The sequence below is a fragment of the Juglans microcarpa x Juglans regia genome, chromosome 3D (assembly GCF_004785595.1).
Source record: "Juglans microcarpa x Juglans regia isolate MS1-56 chromosome 3D, Jm3101_v1.0, whole genome shotgun sequence".
Lineage (NCBI taxonomy): Eukaryota > Viridiplantae > Streptophyta > Magnoliopsida > Fagales > Juglandaceae > Juglans > Juglans microcarpa x Juglans regia.
Window position 1 is genome coordinate 4,543,964 of NC_054598.1, and position 13,373 is coordinate 4,557,336.

Below are 13,373 nucleotides of genomic sequence, written 5' to 3' on the forward strand. Positions count from 1 at the left end.
CACCCAAGGATGGGCGAGGGGGGGAGTCCTTGGTCGACACGAGTTTGGGGAGAGAAAGTAAAAATAAAATTTGAAATGAGAAGGAAGTGGGTTTTGTTGGGTGTGTTTTTTGTCATTTTACTATGGTGTGTTTTAAATGATCCCAAAGAGTGGGCTGATGACAATACTTTTTCTTCCTTAATATACCGCGTAAGAATTTTTCGTTTACCTGAAGCTTAGAGCATCCACATTGGTCTATGCATATGTATATGCAAAGTCATATTTATATAATATGACTCTAAAATCATCTACATTGACTTATACATATCCAAATATTTAGATAGCTATGAACAATGTTTATCTAAATTTGGATAACTACTATTCACTCCACAAAATATATTTTAATCATTATTTCTCTCTGCTCCCTCTCTCTCTTTCACAATCCTTTTATTTTCTCCATCTTTTAACAACACAACAAACATTCACGTGCACATTCATTTTATTATTATAATATATTATATATTTTTTTCATTTTATTATATATTTAATATAATATATAAAAAAATTATATATTTTATTATTGCATTTGTATTATTAATTTCAAATGTATGTAGTGGATGCTAATTATAAAATATATATATAAAAAATTGATTTTAATAAAATATTAATAATAATAAAATAAATAATTTTATTATTATTTTGTCTCAAATATGCATAAGTCAATGTAAAAATTTTACTTAAATGGCAAAGTGATTATGTAAAAGATATAATTTTACATATGTATATGTATAGATCAATATTAATGCTGTTAGAACGACTGCTTTTTGTTTTTTGTTTTCCCCTTAAAAAGACAGTAACCGGCCCGTTAGAAAATTGGGCTTATGAAAAAGCTGGCCCAAGTAATGATGTCTTGTACCGCTTTCTAATGCAACAGATGTCATATTTATGATCATCTAGATTGTTGAAGTTTCCCCGAGCAGGTAAAAGGTCGACCACACAACCTAACATATATATATCGAATTAATTCTAATTTCTTTCTCCACATCCTATTTTTGGATAAAGTCATGATGATGCGGACATCATCTTAGACGTACACTATAAACAAACAACAAAATTTCGATAAATTAATAAACTCTCCCCAAGGACAAAATTAAGAAAATGCCAGTCATGAGCTCCTGAGAGGCTAGTGCATGCTACATGGTCAAGTGCTGCATGGTTAGAAAAAATGGCAAGTACCGTTCCCACTTGCCAGTCCTGGCAACTTATTTTGATCGATATGATGTTGCAGATAGTAAAGGGAGGAAAGGATCAACGCGAGAAGGTACTGTCAATTCTAGAAGGGAAATTGAGTTTATGAACCGATCAATGTTGGAGTACTTTTGATCATCGCAGCTACCTATACCTAGGCTCATTCCGAATCCACGTACTCCTTTGCCATCACTATATATTTCTTTTTTATTTGTAATAAGTTTATTTTCGTGGAAGAGATCGAATAAATACGCAGTTGCGGTTTTCAACATCATGTGTAGTGGTTAGAGAAAGATCAACATAATAAAAGCCTGATTAATTATAAGTACTATTCAAGCTAGACTTTCCAAGTCTAATCTTACCTTGCAAGCAAGAACATAGACTGCTTCAGTGGCTTTTCCCTCTATAAATAGATCACATGTTTCCATGCAACGTATATAATCTCTCAACCCTCACCCGACCAATACTACACAAATTTTTTACTAAAAGTTAGAGACAGCCACCAACATGATGAAAGGTAGTGTTCACATGTACCTGCAGCTTGCAACTGTGGCCGTGTTGGCTTTGGCTTGCTCTATCGCCTTTGCCTCTGACCCTAGTCCTCTTCAGGACTTCTGTGTTGCAGTCGACAAGTACGATTCTGCTGGTATGAACACAGTCTTATTACAACCCTCTTTTGGGAATCATTTAAAGCATCTTTACTGATTTCCTCATCTGTAATTATGCTTGGTGACGATATTAACTGCATAACATGATGTTATTTCAATTATGATGGAAGTTCTACTGTTCCTTTGTGATAGTAACGAACTTTTTTTTTTCTGCATACAGTATTTGTGAATGGAAAGTTTTGCAAGGATCCAAAGGATGTCAAAGCCGAAGACTTCTTCCTTTCAGGGCTAAATGTTGCCGGAGACACCTCAGGTCAACTGGGGTCGAAAGTCACCCCGTTACCGTGAATGAATTAGTAGGCCTCAATACCCTCGGCATATCCTTGGCTCGCATTGACTTTGCACCATACGGCCTGAATCCTCCACACACACATCCTCGTGGCACTGAAGTTCTATTTGTCTTAGAGGGTGCTCTTTACGTTGGTTTTGTCACCTCTAACGGAGATGATGGAAACCGCCTTTTCACCAAAGTTCTAAATGCCGGAGATGTCTTTGTATTCCCAGTTGGTCTCATTCACTTCCAGTTCAATACTGGAAAATCCAATGCCATTGCCTTTGCCGGTCTCAGTAGCCAGAATCCGGGAGTTATCACCATAGCCAATGCAACCTTCGGATCTGAGCCTCCCATCAATCCTGATGTTCTCACCAAGGCCTTCCAATTAGACAAGAATATAGTTGAATATCTTCAGAAACTGTTCTGAAAATAAAAATATATAAAATAATAACCACGCGAATGAACCATTAATTAAACAGTTCGAATAACTAAAGTTTCCTATATATGTTTCCTTTGTTGTAATGTTATTTGAATTATTATAATGAAATAAGATGGTTTCTTACGTACTCTCTCGGCCTTACCTTAATTTCTCTGCTTGAGTTCATGTAGTAATTCTGAGGGAATTATAAAATTACAGTACGTTTGTAGTAAATAATTCCTTGTTCCGGTGGATCTTGCTAACTATATATATGTGTGTGTGTGAGTTGATCTACTAGGTACAATCAATTTTTTGTATTCCTCGCGCATTTTACTGATGTAATTGATTAAAATAGTTATTTTATATTAAAAAAAGATGACGTAATCAATCATATTAATAGAGTACACAAGAGTGACTGTACATAAAATTTTTGATAACCGATTATCATAACCACCCACAAATAAATAAAAAAACTATGGAGCCAAGGGTGTTCGTTAAACTACGAGTCGGTGGCCCTTCTCGTGGCTAACGCGAACTACTCCAATGTGTTGGAATTCATTCTACTGCAATTACCTAAGAACAACGTAGAAAGAAAGGGTCGAAGAAAGTTAGCAAGAAAAGGTTTATTCAGAAACAGTAGAATTGCACATTAAATGCATGCACAGGTCCGTTACATGAATTTGGCTTGTTTTAGTTTGGCTCTTGTATTACACAAATTTGTTATCACGAGTGTTTCAAAAACAAGGGTTGGGGGAAAAGTATATACATCAGCAGCTACAAATGCAAAAAAAAAAAAAAAAAAAAAAAAAAAAAAAAAAAAAAAAAAAATTGAAGAGGGTAGTCGTCTGAAGAATCCTCTAACCAATCTGCAGCCATATCTGCAAGAATAAGCAGTTGGTCCACACATTTCTACAGAACAAATTAAAAGGCCTTAGAAACATTAATCCATTTTCCCCTATATAAACCTGCCCAGTAAAGCATTCCAGAGAATTATTTCCTAGTAATATAAATTTATTTATTTATTTTTGGAATATAAATAATTAACTGTTAAAGCGAAGTTAAATTGGATGAAAACACTCGACTAGAAATCAAAGAGATGTAATTTTCAGCTGACTAGATGATAACAATTATTTTCTAGAGAGCTATTATTTATCACAAACAAGAATCAATAAGATAGTTTATCATTGGGCTCTTTTTTCTTTATTTATTTTTTTTTTTTGTACTAAAAAAATATAAAGAAAACATTCCGGATAACATATGTTTCCATCTAAGGACAATGCTACTCGGCCACCCAGCTTTTACTGCTGGACTGACTGCTAATTTTAACATTTTTTAAACATTTAAAAAAATATATATACGAATTCACTAGTGGTGACTTCTTTAAATATTTAAAAATAAAATATAAAATATACTAACGGTCAAACCTAGCTAGGAGGCAAATCCAAGGGGCCAACTAGCATTTTCCGCTCTCTTTCTATCTCCATCCATCTCCAACAATTAGGTAGAATAGGTAGTGGCCTAATTTTGCTGTACAATGTGTAACTAAAAAAGCATGGCAAAAATATAAATAAATTGAACAAAATTCACTTTTTACATGACATGCACAACCAGCATTGAGTTGCCGGCAGCTCACATAAATTCTACATCATCATGTCGTTCTAGGATAATGGTGGCAAGAGCAAGTCTATATGATGAGGATCTTAGATTCCTAACCAAGACATAGATCTCCTTCCTCCGCTTTGTGGACATGTTCTTCCACTGCTCCTCTCTAAGATGAGCAAGTAAGACTGCCTCGCATAAAGCCTCTGCTGCTGGCTTCTTGCTGGACACAAATCAGACCGGATATTGTTATTACGAAAACATAATACAATGGAAGACAATTACAAGTACACAGTTGTATATTTTGTAGAAAAAGATGCATATACTAACCTCCCTCGAACAAATCCAGTTGTCACAAAGCCGATTGGCCACCGGTGAACTTCCCTTGCAACATCTTCTGGTATGTGGAGTTCCCACTTAGCAGAAGACTGCTCTTTGAAATATGATCTGACAGCAGATTGAGGCATTTGAAGTCCTCCCTTGTCATTCTCCTGCCTGCACAAAACAAAAGTTAAAATACTTTCAAAATAATAATTATGACTGGAACCATACCGCGCAAAATATTATTCGTTTACATATACCGGGTATATACACTAAGCGAAGAAAACTTGTCATTAACAAATCATATAAACAGAGTTTGCATTACGGAGATGAGCATTCTGATGGCACAAAGGCATAACTCAACATATCTTTACAACTTTTCAGACAAATCTTGCCTTAATAATTAGCCAGGCATACGCATTTCATCAAATTGGTCTCCAACCCATGAAGCCTCAAATGTACAAAGGGAGACATAGTCACATGAAAAATTGTTTGAGAACTCTTGCAAAAATATATCCATATTCTCGCATGTTAGAACTTCACTATTTTCTAATTCAAACAATCAAGATAAATTTTGAAATTTAAATGACACCTTATTACGGGAATAACTTATTAAACTAGAAAAGAGAAGTTTCAAAAATTAACTACCTTGAAATAAACAATGATACATCCGTAAGTTGAGGTGCACACACAACTGCTCCCTCTTCAAAAACACCTTCCTTGTAAGCATGGAGAAGAACTCTAACAAAACATAGTTTACGATCATAACTAGATTGGGTAACTCCCTTTAGGCTGAGGCCAAACATGCTTTCATCCTTCATTAACTTAAAAATGCTCGTCTTGTGGTCTGGTAGTTGAGGAAATAGAAGCAAATGATCACCTTGGATTTCTCTCAAGAAATCAGTCAGCACAGAGCACGTCCTTGCTACCATTCCATCAAATGAATTGCTATGATGAACAAATACCGAGCTAGCACACTTTCCAGAATTAGAGATGGCCAATGAATTCCCATCAATGATATCTTCCTCATTATAAGTAACCCTATTTCCAACTCTTCCGGGTCCTTTGTTGAAAGCAAGCCGAATGGTGTCCCATGGGGGTGGAATGGGAACTTTCCAAGGTCTGACATCAGGAGGACAACGTTCTGCTTTTTTAGTAGACGCAACATTTTCCATTGCCATAAAACATGAGTATGCATTGCAATCAGGAAAATCCAAAGGAAAAAATGGCAACCCCATCTGTAAGAGAAAGAAGATTACTATCAATGATTTATAACCCGGTACTGAACACTATAGTTGAAAGGTTCAAGAAGACTTACTTCACATGCAATCCAGTGCTTCTCTCTCAAACCTATTGCATGAGCCCCCTTAGAGACAAGAGGAGCCCAAAAGGCCTTGACCCAACTCAAGGGGAGCACAATGGACCATCTAAAAGAAAATAAAATAAACACATAAGAGGTATTAAATATAGAAAGAAAAAAAAACAGTAGTTAAAATATTTCAAGCACATCAAAAAAATATTTTTTAATCATGTTAGCATGCATTAAACAAATGATACGAATAACAATAAATAACCTTGCATTCAATCTGCTAGTCATAATGCTTTTCATCACGTAAAAAATTAATGATGGATACAATATCTTTATATTCATAAAATAAGTTTTCACCAGTGAAAGGCTGAGTACGTGCTGAATCTGCTGATGAAAAGGCCAATCACAGAAACTAAGGATCTTAAATTTGAATTGCTTTTCATATTAGCCTTTTCCACATTTTAAGTATGGGCACACCAAAATTTTTAATTAAAACAGAACTTTCATAGATAACTGATCATTTTACACTGATGATGCACAGAGACCTATTCCATACCTGTAAGTTAACATCCGCAGTTATGCACATATTTTTTTTATATAAGTAAAGAGAGAGATTACACACTTATAGAACTAGATATAGGGCCAAAATGGAGCAGACGTAAGCTTGGAAAGCAAAATCACATATGAAACGAGTGACAGAAAGACAGAGACTTTACTAGGAAAAAGGAATTACCCGATAAACAAACCCTTTTGGTCATTATTTTTCAAAAGCATAATAGGACAGGATCTTGAGCACTGCACCTTGGTTGGAGTGTTCAACATTCCAGAATTTGGAGCATCAAGGCAAAAGTTTTCCATCCGCAACCTATGTTTTTCCATGCACAACATACTCTCTTCCACAGGGGGACTTACTCCACTGCCACTCTCCCATAAATCATTATTATGAATAATGTCATTTTCTTCAGGTTTTGACCAAAATGATAAGAGCAACTCCCCATTCTTGTCTACTATTCTTGCTGATGCAGCAAGCTCTTTAGCTTCAGCTTCTGGTACACTGGACATACAAGTAGAAAGTGATTTAGGAACATCTGCAGTTCTTGTCTCAGACACTATGCGAGGATCCCAGACTCTAAGTGACAAAATTGCACGAGTACAAAAATCATCCTCATTTTCGGGTACAGAAGACTTTTCAGATTGAGAGTCTCTGTTGGACTCTGCAGCTGAATGTTTCTCCAATTGCCAAGATTTTTCTGAAAAACTGTACAGCAAATCATCCCCATGAGCCATCTCAAACTTCTTAACTTAATGCAAAATGTTTCCATCTTTGAATTACTCACCAAGTAACAGGATGTAATATCTTTTGAAGGAGCTGAAATGCCTTTAATCCTGATACTTCTAATTTTGCAAGTTGACCTTCAAGTGAAATACAATTGATCAAGCAGCCCCTCTCATCCATCTGAAGATAGAACAAATGAAACAAAAATAATATCAATATTACAGGAGCATGTGACCTAACACTAGCCGGTTCTCTATTTGACTATCTATGAATCTGGACAGTTGGAAAATCAACTGCTGGAAGACATAAACATCTTGGTGTGACATAGTACAACAAAGTATGATCTTGTTTGAGCATCTTATGACATATATTCTGCATGATGACAGAAAAATTTAAATATCGACAGGAATGTGTTCTTGACTGTAATGTAAGGAGCCCTCAAAACACATCATTCACTCACAGGTTAGATGTCTAGAGTACTTCAATCACATCCCAGAGTAACAAGATATATGTAACATGTATACATATATCTTGATATAGCACTGGTACGCATTATAAACCTGTTTATCAGGAGCTATGAACTTGGTATAATGTAGCTGAGGACTTCCCAAGTGACACCTTATTGGAGGTTGGGAACTTCAGCCCAAAGAGTTTCGGTAGGCTTGGATTTCAAAAATATTGCAAATATGATAATCTTATAACAAAATTTAGAATGTGTACCTCTTTTTGGCAAGCTAATTTTAGAGCATCAAGTCCTTCACTCACAGCAGAAACATGTATCCACACCCAAATTTGGCGAGAGGAAGAACAACGCCCACTACTCTCTGACCTATTGCCTCCATCACTATTATGATTCATAGCATCACTCTCCTGGCAAACAGATCGCCACATATAGGTCACAGGAGCAATTGACTGAGAAACAGGTGCTCCAACATGACAAAGCTGCAAAGAAAAAGGAGTTCATATATCTTATTCCTCAAGTAATACTTATTCATAAGAGGGTGGTTCATGAGATTACCTACCATCGCACTTCCATATATGGAGCCAGAAATAACAGAGTGAGAAATAGCTTCAGAAAGAGCTGAAGGGGAAGGCGCCATCACCATTTTTAGAACCGACATTAAAGAATCCTAGAAGCATACGCCAAAGATTAGATTATGAATCTCACAACAGAATATAATTGCCCTGCAGTTTTATTGGGCTCATGGTGTTTGAACGACTCTAATGAGAACTGATCAAAGATGGTGTTTCCTCAATCAAAGAGGTGTATTTTAAACTAACAATTTGAATAGAATGAGGAAAGAAACTCTCAACTATAAAATAAAAACTAAAAATTAAATGGAATTAATGTTTACCTCAGGACCCTCCAATTGGACAGCAACATGATAGCTTGCGTCATGTACAAGGACCCCTTGTTTAAACCACTTCAAGACTGCCCTAGAACCTCTTCCTCTACATGATAATACAACTTAAAATCTAAGTGAGCCAGTAAAAGTTAGACACATATTGTCCCTCGTATACGGAAGAGAACTAAAAGAAGCTTAAAACACATACACAAACTGATTTTAAAAAAAAAAAAAAAAAAAACATGTGCGCGCACGCATTTTTGTCAATCCATCCAATTCAAGCTCCTCCAAAAATCAAAGTCAATTAAACAGAACAAATAATAATAATGCATTACCTGCCCTGCAGACCCAAAGGAAGGTAAAAACCCCAGAGCTTTGACATTATGAACCGCTTCGTATGCCAGACATGTGTTCTCAACCTCTTCGTACCGTCTCCAGAAGTACAAAAACCTGTTTCTGGATTCATTCGGAGCTCAACTCTCCGACGAACGTGCCGAGGGACCTTCTTCTTATTATCTTTCTCCAAAGCACTATCCTTATTAACTTCTCCTCCTCCCTTCTGCCTCCTTCTGCATCTCTTCCTGGCAACTTGATTGTTGAATGAAGTCGTTCTCCGTCTCTTATTCCTCTGAGACCCAAAATTATTATTCAATCGATCCGCTACTATTGAGTGAAGAGCCTCAAGCTCAGGACCTCGAGACTCTGTAAATTTCTTGATGTTGATTTTGCGTGGAGTTAGAGTCGATTGAGAGGGTTTGCTTCCTTCAAATGCCATCATCATTCACTAAAACTTAACTTGCCGAAATTCCAAATCCGAAAGGCCTTCATTTCAGAATCAAAAAATCAGAACGTGGTCAAACTGATAAGATTTAGGCGCAAAAGGCAACAACAAAAGAAAAAAAGGCAATCTTTTTTAAACAACCTAATAAACCAAACCAAGGTGTTACTTTCTCCTTCTCTATTCAACACGAGAAAATTAGGGTTTTTCAAAAAATCCCTCTCTGTTTCCGTTTCCAAATCATTTTATAATTGGCAAAAAAAATAATGAGACTGCAAACGGTCTGGGTTAGGGTGCAGCACAAATAATTCGGGGGCTTGAGCTCACCACATTTTAAGCTAAACACGTCCTGTTAAGCTAAACGGATTAGAGTTTTAAGCCCTAACACAACTCATTTAGATAGCGGATGACACGACATGATCCGTTTTGACTCGTTTAGCAATTAATTAGAAATTGATCAACATGATACAACTCATTTCAATCCGTTTCATAAAAGATAAAATCTATATTGGATTTCAATTGAATGGCCAGGCTTAATATATAAATACAAGAAACAATATTGGTTCGATTTGGTCCAGATGAATCAGTCTTTTGGTTGTGAATTGCCGACACCAAGAACAGAGCACCATAATACCACATGTTTTAAGCTTTACGTGAGTAAAATAATCATAGAAAATAAAAAAATGCACAAAAAGCCTGTGCTTCAGAATCAAAGCTGCGCATTATATTGCAGGGTTCAACAACTTACCTTGGGCCTTGGCAGAGACGGTAGAGAGGCAGAGAGGGGCAACCGGCAGAGCAAGTAGACGTAGCGACGGCAGACACAGAGAGAGAGAGAGAGAGAGAGAGAGGCAGACGACGGTAAGAGAGGGCGACCGACGACAGACAAAGACTTGAGAGGGAGAGAGGGAGACCGTTAGAGACAGTGAGAAGCCGGAAAGACGGCGGCCGTGAGAGGTGGGAGTGGGGGCGGCGACACGGCGTGAGAGTGAGATTTGAGAGAGAAGGAGACCGAGAGAGATGGTGAGTGAGAACTGAGAAGCGGGACAGGGAGACTGATGCCTCGTTTGTTTCTATCAACTCATTTAATTATTTTAATTATTTTAAATTCTCCCGTTAAATTAAATAAATAATTTAATTTTTTAAAATATTAAAATAAAAATAATATTAAAAAAATATTCTAATAATATTTTATTTTATTTTTAATTTTAAAAAAAAGTCTAAATGCAAGCAGATTTGGAGATCGCGCACCAACCTCCACGTAGACTATTAAAACAGTTCGTTCTAATTAAATGAAAAGCAAGGTTTCTTGCTTGCATGCGGAAAGGTAGGAAATTTAAATGAAGACGATAGTGAAAATTTAGAAAGGTTTTAATGAAACGGTTGGTTTGTTGTCTCTCTCTCACTCCATTCTCTACAAATCTGATGAAGACATCTCGTTCTCTCTTTTAAAGAACTTGGTTCCAAATTAAGGGGGAGCTCTTAACAGCAGAGAATAACGTTCTGGTGATTAGTGGGCACGAAACTTTTTGAAAATAATCGAAACTTGAGGAAGCTGATAGAGAGCATACTTTCCTATCTCAATCCTATGGATATGTTGCAAGTGGAGATACTAAAAAGGTTGAGATGTGATGATGATAACCACGAACTCAAATATGCATTGTTTATCACATAAATGGAATTACAGCTGGAATGAGGAATGCAGGTTAAGCAAAGTCTTTTGGATTAAACATGACTGAAACTCTCACCCTTTGTTTTTCTATGTAGTTTTATGTGAATGGGGTTATTACTTTATGACAATCAAACATCATCATATCTGTATTTGGGATTAGGTTTAGCTGAAAGAGTTGTATCTTTTGGATTATGCTAGATAGTAGGTATCCATGTTTGTTTCAATACTAGCAATATAATAATGACTTTGTTGGTCACCAAATGAGACATAGCTACGGGCTGGAGAATATAGGTCCGTTATTTAACGAATGGGAGATTGCTTAGGGATCTGATGAAGATGAAGGGGATTATGTTTCGCAGACGATGTCCTCTGGCCTCTCAGCATTTTGTGTATGTATTTTCTTTCTCTGCCTTTTCTGTTTTGTTTTTTTTTAATATAATATAAAAAACCATGTCAGCAATCATTGCACAATCAGTACACAAGATTGTTTGTACTTAGAAGAACCGCTTAAATTTTAATCTCAATCATTTTCATCTTATCTCATTTTAAAGTGAGACGACGGGAGAGTGACTTTGATAGATATGTTACGATTGTAAGGTTTTTTATCGTTAAAAATGAGATAATTGTAATTTTGAGTTAAAATTTAAATGGATTTTGATTTTGAATTAAACATGTTGATTTTTTTATTAAGCGGTTCTTATTGGATAACCCATTAGGACTGGAACATATTTACACCAAATCTAAATGTTCGAGTTGGATTCAATATCACATATTACCTTACACCTTTACAAATTCCACAATATCCCAAAAAATAAAAATAAAAAAATAGTTTTCGGAATATCAAAATATAAAGAATAATGCTAATATGTCCTCTTATTTTGTCTCCTCATTTTGACTGCTTATCTATTTAATTTATTTATTTATTTATTGATTAAGGAAATGATTATTAGTGTATTGATTTTTTTTAATTTTTTAAAAATATTTAAAGATGTTAAAAAAATGTGAAAAGAAAAATAAAAAAAACAAAAAAGAAGAGTTTTGCCTAGGCAGCACGCCCAGCGGTCACTGCTGAATAGCAGCCGAGCATCGCTCAAATATAAAAGGGTTAATTACACTTTATCCTTTTGAACTTTCACTCAATTTACAATATGCCTCCGAAATTAATAATTGCATCAAAATATATCCTTAAACTTTTAAAACTTCCCAATTCCCCCTTCCGTCTACCAGAAACGTTAAATCTAATGAAAATTCACTGCACGTGCTACTCATGTGCATAATATTCACTGTAAAGATATAATTTTCATATAATTTATTATCATTGATCATATAAAATATAAAATAATATATGCTATCAATTAATAATAAATTATAAATCATTAAATAATTTTTTTTAATTTATATATAGTTAATGAATATTAAATAATTCTATTGTGTACATAAATTATTCATACTTACTTGCAACTTAGGTATAAAATAAATTTATATATAGTTAATGATTTATTATTAATTGATAGTATATATTATTTTATATTTTATATGGTCAATGATAATAAATTAGATGAAAATTATATCTTTACAGTGAATTTCTATTAGATTTAACGCTACTGGTAGACAGAAGAGGAGAATTGGAAAGTTTTGAAAGTTCAATGATTTATTTTAATGCAATTATTAATTTCGAATGTATATTGTAAATTGAATAAAAGTTTAAGGGGCAAAATGTAGTTAACTCAATATAAAATTGGGAAGATTAGAGGGAGATGCGTGATTGTTTTAATATATTTGTGCAATCTGATATTAAGGTCTCATTTGTTTTTATAGATTAGATAAAATAAGTTGAAATAAAAATTAAAAGTTAAATAAAATATTGTTAGATTTTATTTTTTTTAATATTATTTTTATTTTGATATTTAAAAAAATTAAATTTTTTATTTTATTTTTTAGCTAGGAGCTGAAGAGTTTTCCCGGAACGGATAGATTGCCCAGAACATTCTATGGACAGTTGGACTTGTACTGTTGAAGGCACTCGCTCTCCATTTGAGAAGCACAGGACGGTCTTACACGTCAAGGTTCTATAACCTTGAAATTTACTAATTTTAAAAAATAAAATATAATCCAAGAAGATAAATAATATTGACAGTTATAGAATCTGTAAATATCGTACACTATTTTTTTAAAAAAGTAAGAAATATGAGATTCATATGAAAAAATTAAATTTGTAATGGTAGATTTTCTTATTTTTCAAAATAAGTATGTAACACTTGTACAATCTATAATTGTATCAAGCATTATTCATCCAAAAATTTGTAATTGGATACTAGGCTTCCACAATTGTTCATCCGAATCAAATTTTTTTTCCTGCTCGATCTAAATTTTATTCGGGCTGATTAACATGGCTACGTGAATTCTAGTTTCAAAAATTCGGACTCTTTTAAGTATCAACTCAAGGTTATGAAGAGAGTAAACCCGAGCGGGTATTTGGACCGCA

At 34.7% G+C, this 13,373-nt stretch overlaps 1 protein-coding gene and 1 pseudogene across 1 annotated transcript; one reads left to right on the top strand and one right to left on the bottom strand.

Annotated features, from left to right (window-relative positions):
- The first annotated feature begins 1,673 nt into the window (after positions 1-1,673).
- Positions 1,674-2,731, top strand: LOC121254490 (annotated as a pseudogene).
- A 1,323-nt stretch (positions 2,732-4,054) lies between these two features.
- On the bottom strand, positions 4,055-10,279 carry LOC121254491 (ribonucleases P/MRP protein subunit POP1). Its single transcript, XM_041154548.1, has 11 exons — positions 9,965-10,279; positions 8,774-9,261; positions 8,448-8,544; positions 8,115-8,222; positions 7,813-8,034; positions 7,154-7,272; positions 6,550-7,074; positions 5,826-5,934; positions 5,156-5,745; positions 4,517-4,681; positions 4,055-4,409 (listed from the first exon to the last, which is right to left on the bottom strand). The coding sequence occupies exons 2-11, from the start codon at positions 9,217-9,219 to the stop codon at positions 4,217-4,219; spliced, it is 2,574 nt and encodes an 857-aa protein (XP_041010482.1). The 5' UTR covers positions 9,220-9,261; positions 9,965-10,279; the 3' UTR covers positions 4,055-4,216.
- Positions 10,280-13,373: the final 3,094 nt, after the last annotated feature.